Below are 14,957 nucleotides of genomic sequence, written 5' to 3'. Positions count from 1 at the left end.
ATGCTCAACATAATAACCATGTTATTAAAAAACGTTTTTAAACAGGTTGTAAAATTGTTAGGATATAATAAGATGAGTTGAAAGGTAATGTCATTTTACTTAGACGGTATTACAACTTTATTTTTCATTTTTTCACCTCCATCACAGCTGTGCGGAAGTGACACAGCATGCGCGCGCCCTGTCACGTCACGCGAGAAAGCAGAGAAGCAGAGCGAGAGAAAAAACATCAACAACACTCCGCTGCAGATCTAGCCCGCGACAGTGCGCAGACATGTCCGACACGTCGTTAAAAGCCCTAAAGGACTGCATGGACTCGTGAAGGTGAGCTCGAACCAACGGTCACGCGCCTTTACCGTTAATTTAACAAGAGTCAGAGCAGGAGGGGGACTGTGGGGAGGTGGGGGGGGGGGGTCCACGCAAACATTGCCGCGTCATTAAAAAAAATCCCATATAAATGTTACACTACTAAATAAACCCTGTGCATATGCCTTCATAATGGCAGCGGGTTGAGGTGTTAATGACATGTTGGTGAAGGTGTTTCTAAAGAGTCCCCTCGCACAGCTGACATGTATTGTGTTTTGGTTCAAGGGTTCATGGGCGGAGGAATGAGGAAGTAACCTTAACGTACTAATAAAGGCTGGAGGAGAGATAGGAGGCAACTCAGAAGCACGCACAGCGAAGTGAATAAGCTACTTAGTTGATGTTAGTCCAAACCAAATAGTACTCATGTCGTTAGATTCTATCAGCGTTACCTTGCAGCACGCACGCTTTAGCAGCATACAAGTGCATGTGTTTTGCTGCAGCTGGTCACATGCTGCTTGTCATAACGGTAGCATAGCAGCTACCACATGTTAACTACTAGTTTGGGGTTTTGTAAATGTGTTCATAAGTCAAAAATCGTTTGTGATCCTGTGTTTCTAATTATTCTCCCTTGTTGGAATTAAGTTGAGTTTTGATATTTTTGTCAACTAAGGCTGCAACTAACTTAATTTCAATATCAGTTCATGCACCCAATTATTTCTCTATGAGGGTTTTGGTCTATAAAATGTAATTAAATCTTAAGATCACAGAACCAGTTGGGATGATTTCAGATGTCTTATTTTTCAGTCCGTATACCAATGGCAATCATTTTACAATCATAGAAGAAAGCAGAAATATATTAGAAAACCTGTTACTGTTGATCTTTTACTTTAAAAATACTACGATTATAAAATGTGTTTTCAGTTTCTAATTGTTACAGCTCTTCAATGTACACGTTGACTTATATTTTCATTGACTTGATGTTTGTATATATATTCTAGGCTATGAATTCCTCTGAGCATGGAGACGTTTCAGATGAAGAGATGCTTGAGAAAGGTAACTTCTACAGCATGTATCTGTACCTGCAAATGTTTACTGTTTTAGTATGGCAACCCATTTGTTATCAAGTTTAAAAACACTTTAATATTCACATACTACATTTTTCAGAAGATATATAAGTCAATTCAATCATTAAAAGACACAAAACAATATCAAAGTGGTAAAAAACAAAACTGATCACATGAAGTCTGCTCATCTAACAAGATATCATGCATCTATATCATTATTATTAACACGTGTCTTTACGAATGGCGGCCAGAAAATGAATACTTAAACCAAGTGGTCTCATGATTTACAGAACAGAAGCATGCGCAGGATGTTAAGGAGGAATCAGACGACTTGGCTATTTGCGAATCCCCTGAAAGACTTGGAGGAGGATCTCCTGCAGCCACCGAGGCTACTAAACGTCCCGCTGCAGAGACGGACCCTCACACAAACCTGTCCACCAGCAGCAAGAGAGCCAGGGTCTATAGCGAGGTAACTATTAGACCCTTTTATCTAACGAAAAGCCGAAGTACACAGCACAGACAATGTGAATATTGTACTTGTTGTAAAGATCGAAGTTCTCATGTATTTAAAATGTTATTTCCTCTGTCTAGATGAGGCGGCACTTGCTGGATGACAGCAGCAGACATGAGCCTCTTTGCCTCACCACAACTGGCGAGAGGGGGACTTACATCCAGCAGAAACCCCGAGTGTCCTACAGAAAGCCTCTGTTCAGCATCTCCCACAGGATTTCAGAGAAGAGGAACACACCAAGTCTGGAGCAGCAGGCCAGCATCCTCTCGTCAAAGCTCCGAAGTTCGGAGGAAAATGGCCCATTGGATACGCTGCCCACCATAGACGCTTTAGGGCAAGCTCCGTCAACGGACTCCAGCCTTTATCCTCTCATTGAGAAGATGTTTCTCATTCTCAATACCCTCAATTCAAGCATGACACAACTGCATAGCAAAGTGGACGTGTTGACGCTTGAGGTGATGCGAATAAAGAAGCAGATCAAGCCAGCTGAGATGGTGACGGAGTTCCAGCCTCCTCCCGAATACCTGCTAACAAGTGACGAACTGAACCAGCTGATGGAGCAGACCTCCAGCGCAGGGGAGCTTGGGTGTCGGCTGCTGGTGCATCTCTTCCCAGAGCTGTTCAAAGCCAGGGAGTGCTCTAATGAGTGTATGGCCAGCAAGAGAACGCTGGAGTCTCTACATCTGCAGCTGATCCGGAACTATGTTGAGGTGTGCTACCCTTCCATCAAGAACAACAGTGTCTGGCAGGAAGAGTGCCTCCTGCAGATTAATGACTTGTTTAACCGCTTCTGGGCACAGAGGGACATGGAGAGTGCTCGGCTGCTCCGGAAGCATACAATCACGGATGCTGGGATAAAGCCTGAGCGTCCTCAAACCTATCGTTTCATTAATGAGCAGGGTCGGGAGGAGCACATTTCTTTAGATAACCAGCAAAGCAGCGAGGGTGTGGCAGACCTTGCTTTCAATAACCAAGCCACAGAGGAGCTGGACGAGTTCTCATCACCTGAAGACTTTGTTATCTTCCTTATGCACCGTCTCTTCCCTGAGGTTTTTGAAGAGGGGAAAATGCCAGAAGGCTCCAGCAGTTTCAGTAGCGTGGGGCAGCTAATTCTGGACTCTGATAAGATGGAAATAATAAGAAAGTATATGGAAGCTAATTTCCCAGATGTGCCTGAGGACAGCTGGCTTCAGGTGTGCATTCAGCACATGGAGGATGCACTGGAGGGTCCTCACAGTATTGGCAATGGGAGCGAACCTGACAATATCAACGACGAGGGCTATGACCTGGCGAGCCTTCCAGAAGATGTTTCTATAATTCGGGTTCCAGAGGCGGGTGATGGTGAAAGGCCCAGTCGCAAAGCCAAAAAGTCGCTGCTTTCACCTGTGGATTTTGACAATATGGAGATTCCTCTTCCTGACTTTACCGTCCCCCAGGAGTACCTCCTGTCCAGGGAGCAGCTGAAAAGCAACTATGAATGTAGCCTGTCCATCGGGAACTTTGCTTCTCGGCTGCTGGTGCTCATGTTCCCCGAGCTCTTCACCCAAGAGAACACAAGGAAGCAGTACAACTGCAGCGGTTCTCTTGGTAAAAAACAGCTGGACCCCGTTCGTGTGAACCTGATCCGTCATTATGTGCAGTTAGTCTACTGTCGGGCCAAGAACGACAGAGTGTGGATGTTGGAATTTGTGGGCAAACTGGATGAGAGGTGCAGGAGACGCGACACGGAGCAGAGAAGGTCCTACCTGCAGCAACGCAAAGTGTACGGTCAGGACTCGGATCAGGACTTCCTTTGCCAGCTGAACCAGCTCAATCAAGACAGCATGAGGGAGGATTCAGACGTTCCTTCGTTACCTCCTGAGAAAAGTAGCAAAGACTTTTGTAAAATTCCCCTAGACGAACTGACTGTATCCAAGCCCGACTTCCCTGTACCTTCTGTCTACCTGCTCTCGGACATTGAGGTACGGGAAGTCGTCCAGCAGAGTCTCTCTGTTGGGAACTTCGCTGCCCGCCTTTTGGTGCGACTCTTCCCTGAGCTCTTCACTCAGGAGAACCTGCGTCTGCAGTACAACCATTCAGGGGCCTGCAACAAGAAGCAGCTGGACCCCGTGCGCCTCAGATTGATCCGTCACTACGTAGAGGCAGTGTATCCTGTGGATAAGATGGAGGAGGTGTGGCACTATGAGTGTGTGCCAAGCATCGATGAACGCTGCCGGCGCCCAAATCGCAAGAAGTGTGACATTCTTAAGAAGGCCAAGAGGTCAAGCACTGTGTCCTAGTTTCTTTTCACTTAGGCAACACCTGTTGGAATTAAAACAATTGCACAGTATATAAACTGAAAGCGCATCTATGAACTATTCAAACAGTCCTATGTAGGATGAAGCCAATCTGTTATGATTTCTTTCAGTACTATTCAGTCATTTTACCTTTTGTCTACAGCAGATGTTGTAGTTTATGTAATCATATTAATGTTGGATAAATAGATAAAATGCTTCTATTTATAAGCCTATTCTGTCATAGCTTCTCTAACATACTTTGTCGAAAAATGTTGTAGCCTTAACAACAATAACAATGATAGTAGCATATAGCATAGATCACACTATGGATAGAAATGAATCACAATGAAGTGAGACATTTCCGTTGCAGTTACTGATGTAGCATTGTGCCATCACGGTTTTAATAACAATGTGCTTATGTTAAGCCTTCTTATAGAAGTTTATATTATAAAAGACAATTAACATGACAATGGATCATGGTAACTATTTCTAATAAAACCACAGCTATAAACATGACATTTGATTGCACTGTTTTACATAATGGAACTGCTCTTTTTGAGGTATCTAATTTGGACTTAGTGACATGCAGCGTTAGCCCTTTTACTGAACACTCTCCAACAAGCTCTGAACTACACAAAATAAATATTGCTTCTACAAGTACTTACCATTTATTATTTTTGCCTCAATAAAAAAATTGCAATAAGGAATAACGAAAAAGATATAAGGAGTAACTAAACCTTCCAAAAAGCTAAAAATGGTGATGAATATTCATTAATTTGCTCTCACTAACACATGAAATCAAAGTGTCAAAGTGCACCTTTATTGGAGGAGTCTCACAGTATAGCAGGGAAACATAAACACTAAAAATATTTCTCTGAGAAAACTGCTTAAAGTCTTCCCCCGCTAAAAACCTTTACATTACACTGTAGTTATCCATTAGAGATACGACATGTTGCAGATTGCCAGTCATTTGACCGCATTCACTTCTGCCGGTGATGTTGCCTTCATGGACAAATGGTTTCAGTCAACACTGTCCTGTTCAAGTTCATGGCTTGAAGGCCTCCTCTATGGGTAGATCTAAACTTTTCCATCGTCGTATGGCAACTTTGTACTTTTCTGTGGTGCTCATTTCTTCAAAAACCCTCCGGAGGCAGACTCTCATCAGAGTGACAGTGTTAGTTTCTCGGTTCTCCGATATTACCAGGTCCAACGTGTCCCCAACTTTTACCTAAAAAAAGAAAAAATAGGAGCAATGAAAAATAGGATTGAGACACGTGTGGAAAAAACAAGTACATAGAGTAGGAATATGTTATTTGTTACTCACCGTTTTACTTTTCTTGATGAGTTTTTGTCCGTTTAGCCTGAGCTTGTTGTCATAGAAGGACACCTCAATTTTACTGGTATAAGAGAGCAGACAGTTAGTCTATAAATCTAATGCTATCCTATAAGCACAAATCTGAAGACATTGATTTGAATTGGTCGAACCGTTTAGCTGATAAATAAGTATGCTATTGTTATATTGAACTTCTTAAATATATCTAAACATATATTGCACAGTAAAATTCATGTGTTGATAAGCCCACTCTTCAAATAAATTCAGTCAACTGAAGTTGAAACATTTCTTCACAAATCTTAGTTGATAAAAAAAGCCCAATGACTTATTTGCACACCAAGCTTGAAATACTGTATACCCTTCCTACATCCCCTTATTATAAGCAAGCTGAGGCTCCTGTTTTATCATGAGATGAAAGTATGTCTTTGCATTAAGAAACTCACTTGCGCGCCATGTCCAGGCCGGCTTTCATTATGACGTCATAGCGAAAGGATTGCACGTGTTTCTCAATGTCTTTATAGTCCTTTGGTAGATTCTCATCCACCTCCTCCTCCTCCTCATAATCACTGTCCTCTGGGTCTTTTTTATCTTCCTCCTCATCTTCCTCCTCGTCATCTTTAACTGTCTTAGCCGCACTTTTCTTCTTGTGGCTTTTAAACCTCAGAGGATTGACGGACCATCCCCTGAGAGCGTCCCGGCATCGGAAAGCCGGCCTACTGTGACAGCCGAGTGCAGGGAAGGCCGAGCAGCCCCACAGCTGCCGTGTGTGGAGGGTCCTGGGACACCATTCAGCCTGCCTCAGTCCATATCCAGCAGCCAGCAGATGGCGGGGGTTTAACCTTCCTAGCTGCCTCATGGCGAGAGCCTGCACTACCAAACTCTGCATGTTGGCACTCCACCCAGTCACTAGAAAAACACAGATGGTTAGGGAGCATTGTGATAAATACATGCAACAGCTAATATTAAATCTCATTCATATAATTCAGGTACAAAAAAGCCAGCCATTTTGCTATCAGAAAAATATTCATTCAGTGTCAAGACTTATTCATAACTGAATGAGCTATTGCCTCTGTTGAATCACCTCTTAAAATAATTAAAATGTCAAATATTTAATAGCATGGTTCATATTTTAAACTTGCTTTGCATTAATGTCCTTTTTCAATATTCAGACAAAAACGTTTTTATTTTCTTTAAATGTGAAATACTCTCTTTTTTGTTTGCTAAAGCACCTTGGTAAAGCGTCATGTGAGCCAAATATAAAGCTGCATCACAATCCTAAAAGCCCCTTCAAAGTAAAAGCTTCATGTTATTTCTAACCCCAGTTTTGTTATATATCATAATAATAATTTAAATGGAAGACTGTTACATCAAGTACTCTGTAAAAGAACAACAGCACAATGGGGACACATTTGAGCTTAACTTTTTGTGTTCATGTGTATTAATGTTGTGTTTGTTGATTTAACGGAAGTAATATTTTGTTGTCTACTTGACAGCAGCCGAAAACAAACATTTATGGAAAGTAGCGCTATACCTGTTGAGCAATGTTACATAATGTTATCTTTTAATATAACATGCTGTTGATGTACCTTTATGCGGAGGTTGTCTCTGCTTGGTGGAGCTTGACATGTTTCACGGTGAAGCTGAAGGAGAAACTGCTAGCTAACGTTAGCTCAACTTCTCTTCAGTGAGCACGTGCACTCATTTCTATCCTTCCTTGTGCAACAGTCGACGAGCCCGTAACCAAAAAATAGTTTAAACCGTTTACCTTTAGTGTTAAATATCACATTTTACTGCTAAGACGCAATATATAAACGGTAGTCCACTCACCGATGGAATAACCTCCTTCTTCTTCTTTGGATTCTACAGAGATTGCAATTAGCGTACTGCTGCCCTCTAATGTTACTGTTTGGTATATTTTCATTTGAATACTTTTACAGTAAGTAGCCTTCTAAACCAAACCAACAATGCCCCAAACTCAATTTATAATAAAAACTAAACCTTTTCTACTGAATGACAAAAAATGTTTTTCACAAAAACAATCTATACCTCTGTTTTGTATTTCCCCATTCCCCCCCTGTATTTAACTGACATGTTTATCATTAAAGTTCTTTCTGGAAAATAATATTATGTCACGTTTAAATTGTGTCTGTCAAAGCAAGCATTCTTAAACAAGTTATTGCTGCCTAATTTCCCTTTGTGTGCTGTTACCCACATACAGTAAAGCCAGTGGTGAACGTAGCAAAGTACATCTACTCAATTACTTTACTAAAGTACAATTATGAGATACTTTACCTGAGTAATTTTAGTTTAGGCTACTTTATTTTTGTACTCCACTACATTTTAGAAGTCAATATTGGGCTTTTTACTTCGCTACACTAGCTTGACAGCTAGTTGGCAAGTTACTAGTTACTTTTTATTTTTCGATTATTAGCTTACACAAAATATTAATCAATTATTAAATAAGTCGTATAAAAATATAAATATTAAGGTTAAAATATCAAGCAGTAGTTTATTCAGCTATTCAAATTAGCTTTACATATACCAGCTGTGATGAAAACATTAATGCATGGACAATCATAATCCAATAATGAAATAAACATGATTCTGGAATGTGCCATTTTGCATGACGTGTAGGCTTCTTTTAATTTCAGTGTTGTTTTTTATGCCAATTAAATACCTTTTTTACTTTTACTTTAGTGAGTTTTTGATGTGGGACCTTTACTTGTAACAGAGTATTTTTACAATTTAGTATTGCTATTTTTACTGAAGTAAGTATGTCGGAAATTGAATTGAATTTCTCTTGTCAAGACAGAGCTGCTGCTAAGACACTGCATATTATTAAATTGCCTGGTTTATTGTTTTCTATCCACCATAATATTGCCACCCTTTTGTCCATAATATTGCCACCCTTTCTGCTTCAAGAAGTATAAGTATATAGGCTACTTGTGCAAACAATAAGTAAAACAAAAATAAAAAATAAAATAAACCAATATTTTACAATTATTTATCGCCATATTGTTTGAAAGTATTTCAATTTAAAAAAGTTGTAGTACAACTCACCAGAAAGCTTAATCCAGTCAGTATACAGTACATTAAGTGTGACAGTCTGTCAGCATGCGATACAACAACCCTGAAATCAAATAATAAGATGTAAAATGAGCCTTCAATCATTTTATTTTTTACAACTGTGTTATTCCAACAGCAAGTTTTCAAAATGTGTTCAGTCAAAAATGTTTGAGGGTCCGAGTCAGGATCATGTTTTAAACATACATGGATTTCCCAAAACATTTATTGCAACTTTTCCAGCATAAGATCAATTTGAATACACAATTTAAAATTTAATCAAGTTATTTATACAGCCCATTTGGTTATGTGGATAACATAATTTCACAAGAAGCTTTAAGTGGTTGTTTTTAGTCTGAGCATATCAATATATCAGCTTGAATACTTTATATTTGAAACAAATTTACATCAACATTCAGCTTCACTACAATTCATAATGTCTAGTGTCAATTCAAGTGCATAATACTGGTGTAACAACAAAGTAAGAATAAGAATTTCTAGGATGCATACAATATGTTCTTGTTAAAAAAGTATTATAAAGGTTGTATGATGTCCACGTGTAAACAGAAGTGCTTTGCATCCTTGCATATCTCCCTGTAAACTCTTCTCAAATGAGTCAGAGATGAATCAACATCTTTAGGAACATGGTGACATGTTGGTGTGTGCTGTGCTCCACCACTGTCTGAGCACCTTCAACATACACTTGACGGTGCTATTTTATATTTTACAGGTAAAAAATGGAGCATTGTTCCTTTACTATAGATACATAATGAACATATACTACAATATATCATATGCTGGTGGTTTACATTCAGGTGTGGTTATTAACACATTTTCTTAGCAGAATGAAATCATGCAAATGTGAGCATAGATTGTTCAAGATATTTTTGCAGTGAAACACACAGTGTGGTTCCTCCTGTTTAAACGTGTGGTAGAATGAATGTAAACCTGTCTTTTCTGACCACAAGATAAATGTGATGACATGTATATGTACCACAGTTGCCGGCATGTTTAGTCGTGGCAGTTAAATTAAACTAAATTTAAAATAAAAAGCACTCACTGAAGACTGATTTTAGTCCGTTTCCTAGCTTAGTTGATACTAAACAGGTGCCAAATGTCAAATAAAAATTCCAACCTCAATATATGAACAGAAATATGAGTCACTGGAAATGTGATTGACCCAACTTCATTAGTTGCATTAAACAAGATAAACAAATTAAAATTCAGTTTTAACTAATACATTTAATTTCAAATAATGCTAGTCAAATTCAAGTTGAGCAATTACTGTAAAATTTAAAAAAGATTCCGATTAAGTGACACAAATATTTTCCCATATTAAACACATTAACAATGTTGCTTTTCTGCCATTTTTCATCACATTTAAATCATTCCAACACCTACATTAGAGGTTTGTAGGACAAAATGTTTCAAAAACATCAACTGTAAACATTAACATTAATATTATCCAAAATAAAGGCGAGTTTCTCTCCGGAGCTGCCGTATAGCACCAACAGTCAACAGTCAAATAGGGTGAAATCAATTGTAGAATAAATACATCAGTTGTATCAAATTCTTCATCAAACAGAAGCCTCGATAAACTAAAATGCAATTCGACCACAATAAACTTTGCTTCAAATAAAGGGCACAAGAATACACATTTATACCAGCTTTCTGGCGATGTAAAAGGCATTCTGGGGAATGCACGAACTCACTTATAAAAGTAAAAATACATTTAAAAGAATTAGGTACTCGCTATAAAGTAAAATAACAATTTCCCCGTGATGTAAAATGTCATCGATTGGTATAACTGTGAGTGAGTGAGAGTATCAAGGAGAGCCTCTGTCTCTTCTGGATTGAGGGTTTCAAAGTTGACCAATGTCTCTCTGTAACATGCATAAGCCCAACATATTTCAGTGATGTTCCTCCTCACACTTTTCACTTTTTTTTCAAAGTTATTGCTGTAAAATCTGACTGGACTGAATGATTGAGATGTCTAAACCTGCCCGTCTCGTCCTTGGCCTCGGAAAAGGTCTTATGAGGTAACTACAGCTTCAGTTTCATATGTGTGTCAAACATGAGACCTTGAAAGCTATGGCAATGATGTCCAGTGTAACAGTCTGTGTCTGCTTGGTTGTCATTGGAAGCCAGACAGATTTATGTTTTCTGTGTGTGTGTGTGTGTGTGTGTGTGTGTGTGTGTGTGTGTGTGTGTGTGTGTGTGTGTGTGTGTGTGTGTGTGTGTGTGTGTGTGTGTGTGTGTGTGTGTGTGTGTGTGTGTGTGTGTGTGTGTGTGTGTCGTAGTCGGTTTACATACCAACATCGCATTGTTCCCCTTCACATATCATTGTGATTGCTTTGGTGATTCTCACAATCAGGCTTCAGGAATTTGTTTCAGGTAGTGTGATGATACAGCTTGAATCAGTATATCTCACAGTAAGAGGTGTTCCCATACTCTGTTTCTGATGTCCAAAGTGTTTGTCTGCTACAGAAATGCTACTGTTTTGTCAGTAGTCATAAGGAAGTCTCCACACAGGAACCATTCCTGTGCAGGGACCTGTGGTTGTGGCAATTCTCGCTACAGTGGACAATGAGCACTGGGTAGCAAAGTGCGTCCTCGTATACTGGGGGTTCCTCTTCATCTGTGGCAAGGCGCTCTGACAGACAGCGGGTGTTTTCGCTGGGGCTCTCCTGGTCGTCCAAACTCCCGCTCCTCCAGAAGCAGCTGCGCTGGGACCCATAGCGCCGCGCTAATGAGAAGCGGCTGCCACTGAAGGGGATGCGGGAGCTGGCACCGGTACAAATGCTGAGGGCGCTCCTGGAGAACACTGAGGAGCAGCTGATGGCTCGGTGGCAGCGCTCACAATTCTGACGGAGCCCGCTGAAGCTGGAAGGGCATTGAGCAAGGTCCATCAGGCCAGCCTCAGAGTAACTGGGCACCAGTTGCTGATTGGACCTAATGTGCCATTCAAGTTCAGTACTGTCAATGGTATTAACACGAGGGATACGCCGCCAATATGGCCTATCATCACATGGTGTCACAGGGATGTAATCATGCCCAAAGAGCTTCTCAACGCGATAGTGAACATATGCAGTGTGATACTCTGTGAAAACCCTGAGAGGCCAAGAGAAAGTGAGGAATGAGGCGAACCAGAAGACGTAGTGGGACAGATACCAGGGGTGGTGGTCTGGGTCGGACAGAACCATGACATACTCCTTCAGGTCAATATTCTTCAGGTGCATGCCCTCCCTGGCTTCCATATAGTCATCAAGGCCCTCATTGTCGGTGAAAAACCTGGCTCGCTGCGTAAGGTAGGAATTCTCGGACTCTACGTTGGCGAAACTGAAGCACTTGGTGAAGCGCATCTTAGTGAGAGCAGACTTCTCCAAGCCCAGCAGCTGTTTGGAAACATCTTTGACATTACAGTGACTGTAGTCAAATTCAGCTTCTGCCACATGTGTGTTGACACGTTCGTGGTAAACCTGGGTACTAGTGTAGGCGTCCCCATTGCGATAGCGCGTGACTTGCCGCGTTCTGCGAACATAGTGATAGCTGATGGCCTTCCACCAGATGCAGGGCTTGGCTTCCTGCATCCTTTGGATGCGCTCATAGATTCCCTCCACATCCACTTTGTGCTGCAGCTCGTTCTTGACATGACAGTGCCAGCACTCCACAAGATAGACCAAGTATAGCATTCCCAGTAGGGCCACGGGGATGTAGATGTAGCCATCAGAGCAGGGACTGTCATGGTACATCATGGATTTCCCTTTGAAGGCACTGTCAAAGGTGAGGCGGGTCACCTTGGTGACATGACACCAAACCATGGCCCCCATGCAGCCATACATGAGTATGGACAGGAGCAAGCATTTCCAAAAACTCTCCCGGCATAGTGACTTGCTCAGAGACTGCTTCAGGGGTCTTTGCTGTTGAGTCGAAAACAAAACAGACAAAACAAAAGATGAAGTCATACATAACTAATGTATCCTCCACCTTAAAAGTATTTGATAACTGCAACACGTTAAGCACATTTCAGGTCATGTAACCCTACCCTTAAACCAAAAATTCCCTTAATTTAATGAAGAAGTTTATTCAGCTCTGTAAAAAATTATTGTCATTTTTTAGCTAAGCGCTAGAGGATATATGCTGGCTCACTACAGCAGATGCGAGCTGAAAGACAGGTAAAGATGTTAGGATAACAATCACGTGGCCAACCATTTTTTACTCTGCATTCATTAAGGTTTATGCTCACAATCCTCCTATTCTAAACTGAATTAAATGTATTAGTAAGACAAAATGAATAACTGCAGTAACATTCTTCAAACATGGATCCATTATAGGCTGCGACAAGACCAACAGAACACAACAAAAGGAATGTGCTTATGAATAAGCCATGCTAAATGACAATACCTCCTCTCTGGTGTCCTCCTCCAAAACGGTGGTGCTGCTTTCACTCGCTGTCGCAGCCGATGCTGGGGGGGACATTGTGCTGGGATTCTACTGATAATAATGATAGGGCGTGGAGTAGGAAGAGATTTTACTACGTGGCTCTGCAGAGACGCCTAACCAAGATAAGCATGGCATTTGTTATCATTTATTGACACTCCACCTGAATTTGGTCGACGGAGGCATGAACGGGGGGAAAAAACGGATCTCTCCGGTGGCTGAGAAACTACAAGCAAAACACGGAGGAGGTGTCTATAGGAAAGCCCGCATCCTCCCCTTCTTCTGTTTAGCTGTCAATAGCGCATTTACATGACCGTAGAAGATGCTGTATTAGCAGGAAGTTATTACAAAATGAACATGCCCTGCCCCCCCCCCCACCCCCACGGGCCTCGTTGGTTGTGCGGGGGCTGACGGTGCCGTTAACAGGCGGAAGAGCTGGTGCTGAGGCAGGTGCACTCTGAGATGTTGTTGCATAGGCTAAATCTGTCACTTAAAGGGAAAGTCCACCGTACAACTCAGTCCTTATGATTCCACAGGCAAGAGCATGTGTTTTCATGCACATGTAAATTTTCTGTGTGGGATTTGTTTCACCTTTTTTTTTTACAAAATTGTCTGCAGCTTCCTACTAGGGCATTTTCCAGTGGTGTCAAGTAACTAAGTATATTTATTCAAGTACTGTAGGTGAAAATGGGGTATGAGCCAGTGGGTAAATTGACCCACCCCTTTTATCTAGGCAACTGCGCAGATTTGATGTTCCTAAAGCACCCATCATTTCTATTTGACTGTGATGGCGAGAAGCACATGGTAAAGTGATAAGTGTGTTTTCTTCACAATAAACAATGTTTTGCTTCTCAAAGTACATTTTCAACATATCAGGTATAATTACTGTTATGTCAAAGCAAATATATCCAGGTCTAAAAATATCATGTATGTTGGTTATTTAGTATGGTTATAAAACCATGTGAATCATTTGGCAAAAGATTTGCATGAATGACTAAACTGGACTTTTTAATTGGCTGTGGGGCAAAGTGAGCCAGTGGTTCAATTTAAGCCCCCATCAGGCATTGAAATTAAGTTAAGTCTATGTAGTATAAAATGCTATTTCAATGTAGTTTTACCCAACTCATTCGTTTTTTTAAATGTTTCAAACATTGTAGAAAAGCTATCTTGCCAAGAAAGTGCAAGCGAAAGACTGACTGGGGCTCAACACCCCTTGAGGAGATGGAGAGAGCAGCCACTTATGCCTGAAGCAACACCTTTGGGAAGGGCTAAACACTTCAATACAACTATAGGGAGGAGTTCTTTGACAATCTGGTTATAGTGATATACAGATGATATAATAACCACATTTGATAACATGAATAATCATCAATGACTAGCTTATATAAATAAGTAAAGTACATTTACATTTGCAGACGGGCACCTGTGTTTTAACTAGGTCCTAAATAGTTACGTTACTGGAGTAAAACATAGACGTACACTGAACAAACTGGAACATTGACTTTAATTCAATGTATTATGTCAACAAATTTCACATAACTATATGAGGTTCGTTGAAAGCAATAATATTAAGTTTAACCTTTATAAACTTAATATTATTGTTTTCAACAAACCCAATAGGGTTATTTAGAGAAATGTGATGAAATAATACATTTAATTCATGTATGTAAGCAGTAAATCTGCACTTACATTTTTACATGAAAAATATTAATGATTTGTATGATGTGCTGTTTGATGCAACAAAGAGTGAAGCTAAAACTACATCATTTCCTTGACTGATTTACAATTAAATATACACACATAAATAAACTATTACAGGAGTAAAGTTCCACTGAGTTATGTTTTTGCAAGTATTTAATAAATATAAAATACCAAGGCAGTTTCCAGAAACCAGTGTACCAAACAAAACCTGCAGCATAGAGCAATGAGTCAGAAATATCAACACAAGTTGCAGTTCACATGTGGAA

General features: G+C 40.5%; 3 protein-coding genes across 4 annotated transcripts; 1 reads left to right on the top strand and 2 right to left on the bottom strand.

Moving 5' to 3' along the window:
• The first annotated feature begins 157 nt into the window (after positions 1-157).
• On the top strand, positions 158-4,670 carry bend3 (BEN domain containing 3). Its single transcript, XM_063908873.1, has 4 exons — positions 158-321; positions 1,302-1,356; positions 1,658-1,836; positions 1,959-4,670. The coding sequence occupies exons 2-4, from the start codon at positions 1,305-1,307 to the stop codon at positions 4,155-4,157; spliced, it is 2,430 nt and encodes an 809-aa protein (XP_063764943.1). The 5' UTR covers positions 158-321; positions 1,302-1,304; the 3' UTR covers positions 4,158-4,670.
• Positions 4,671-4,952: 282 nt separating this feature from the next.
• mtres1 (mitochondrial transcription rescue factor 1) lies at positions 4,953-7,370 on the bottom strand. 2 transcript variants are annotated; one of them, XM_063908898.1, is made up of 4 exons: positions 7,315-7,370; positions 5,931-6,393; positions 5,479-5,551; positions 4,953-5,382 (listed from the first exon to the last, which is right to left on the bottom strand). In XM_063908898.1, the coding sequence occupies exons 2-4, from the start codon at positions 6,371-6,373 to the stop codon at positions 5,200-5,202; spliced, it is 699 nt and encodes a 232-aa protein (XP_063764968.1). In that variant the 5' UTR covers positions 6,374-6,393; positions 7,315-7,370; the 3' UTR covers positions 4,953-5,199. The 2 variants fall into 2 exon arrangements, with proteins under 2 accessions (XP_063764968.1, XP_063764967.1); XM_063908897.1 differs by having other exon boundaries at positions 7,074-7,356.
• A 3,499-nt stretch (positions 7,371-10,869) lies between these two features.
• LOC134881499 (transmembrane protein 151B-like) lies at positions 10,870-13,312 on the bottom strand. The gene is made up of 2 exons (XM_063908886.1): positions 12,955-13,312; positions 10,870-12,470 (listed from the first exon to the last, which is right to left on the bottom strand). The coding sequence occupies exons 1-2, from the start codon at positions 13,027-13,029 to the stop codon at positions 11,061-11,063; spliced, it is 1,485 nt and encodes a 494-aa protein (XP_063764956.1). The 5' UTR covers positions 13,030-13,312; the 3' UTR covers positions 10,870-11,060.
• Between the last annotated feature and the right edge of the window lie 1,645 nt (positions 13,313-14,957).

The sequence above is a fragment of the Eleginops maclovinus genome, chromosome 19 (assembly GCF_036324505.1).
Source record: "Eleginops maclovinus isolate JMC-PN-2008 ecotype Puerto Natales chromosome 19, JC_Emac_rtc_rv5, whole genome shotgun sequence".
Classification (NCBI taxonomy): Eukaryota; Metazoa; Chordata; class Actinopteri; order Perciformes; family Eleginopidae; genus Eleginops; species Eleginops maclovinus.
Note: the sequence above shows the minus strand (reverse complement) of the source record. Positions and strands in the feature narration are given on the sequence as shown.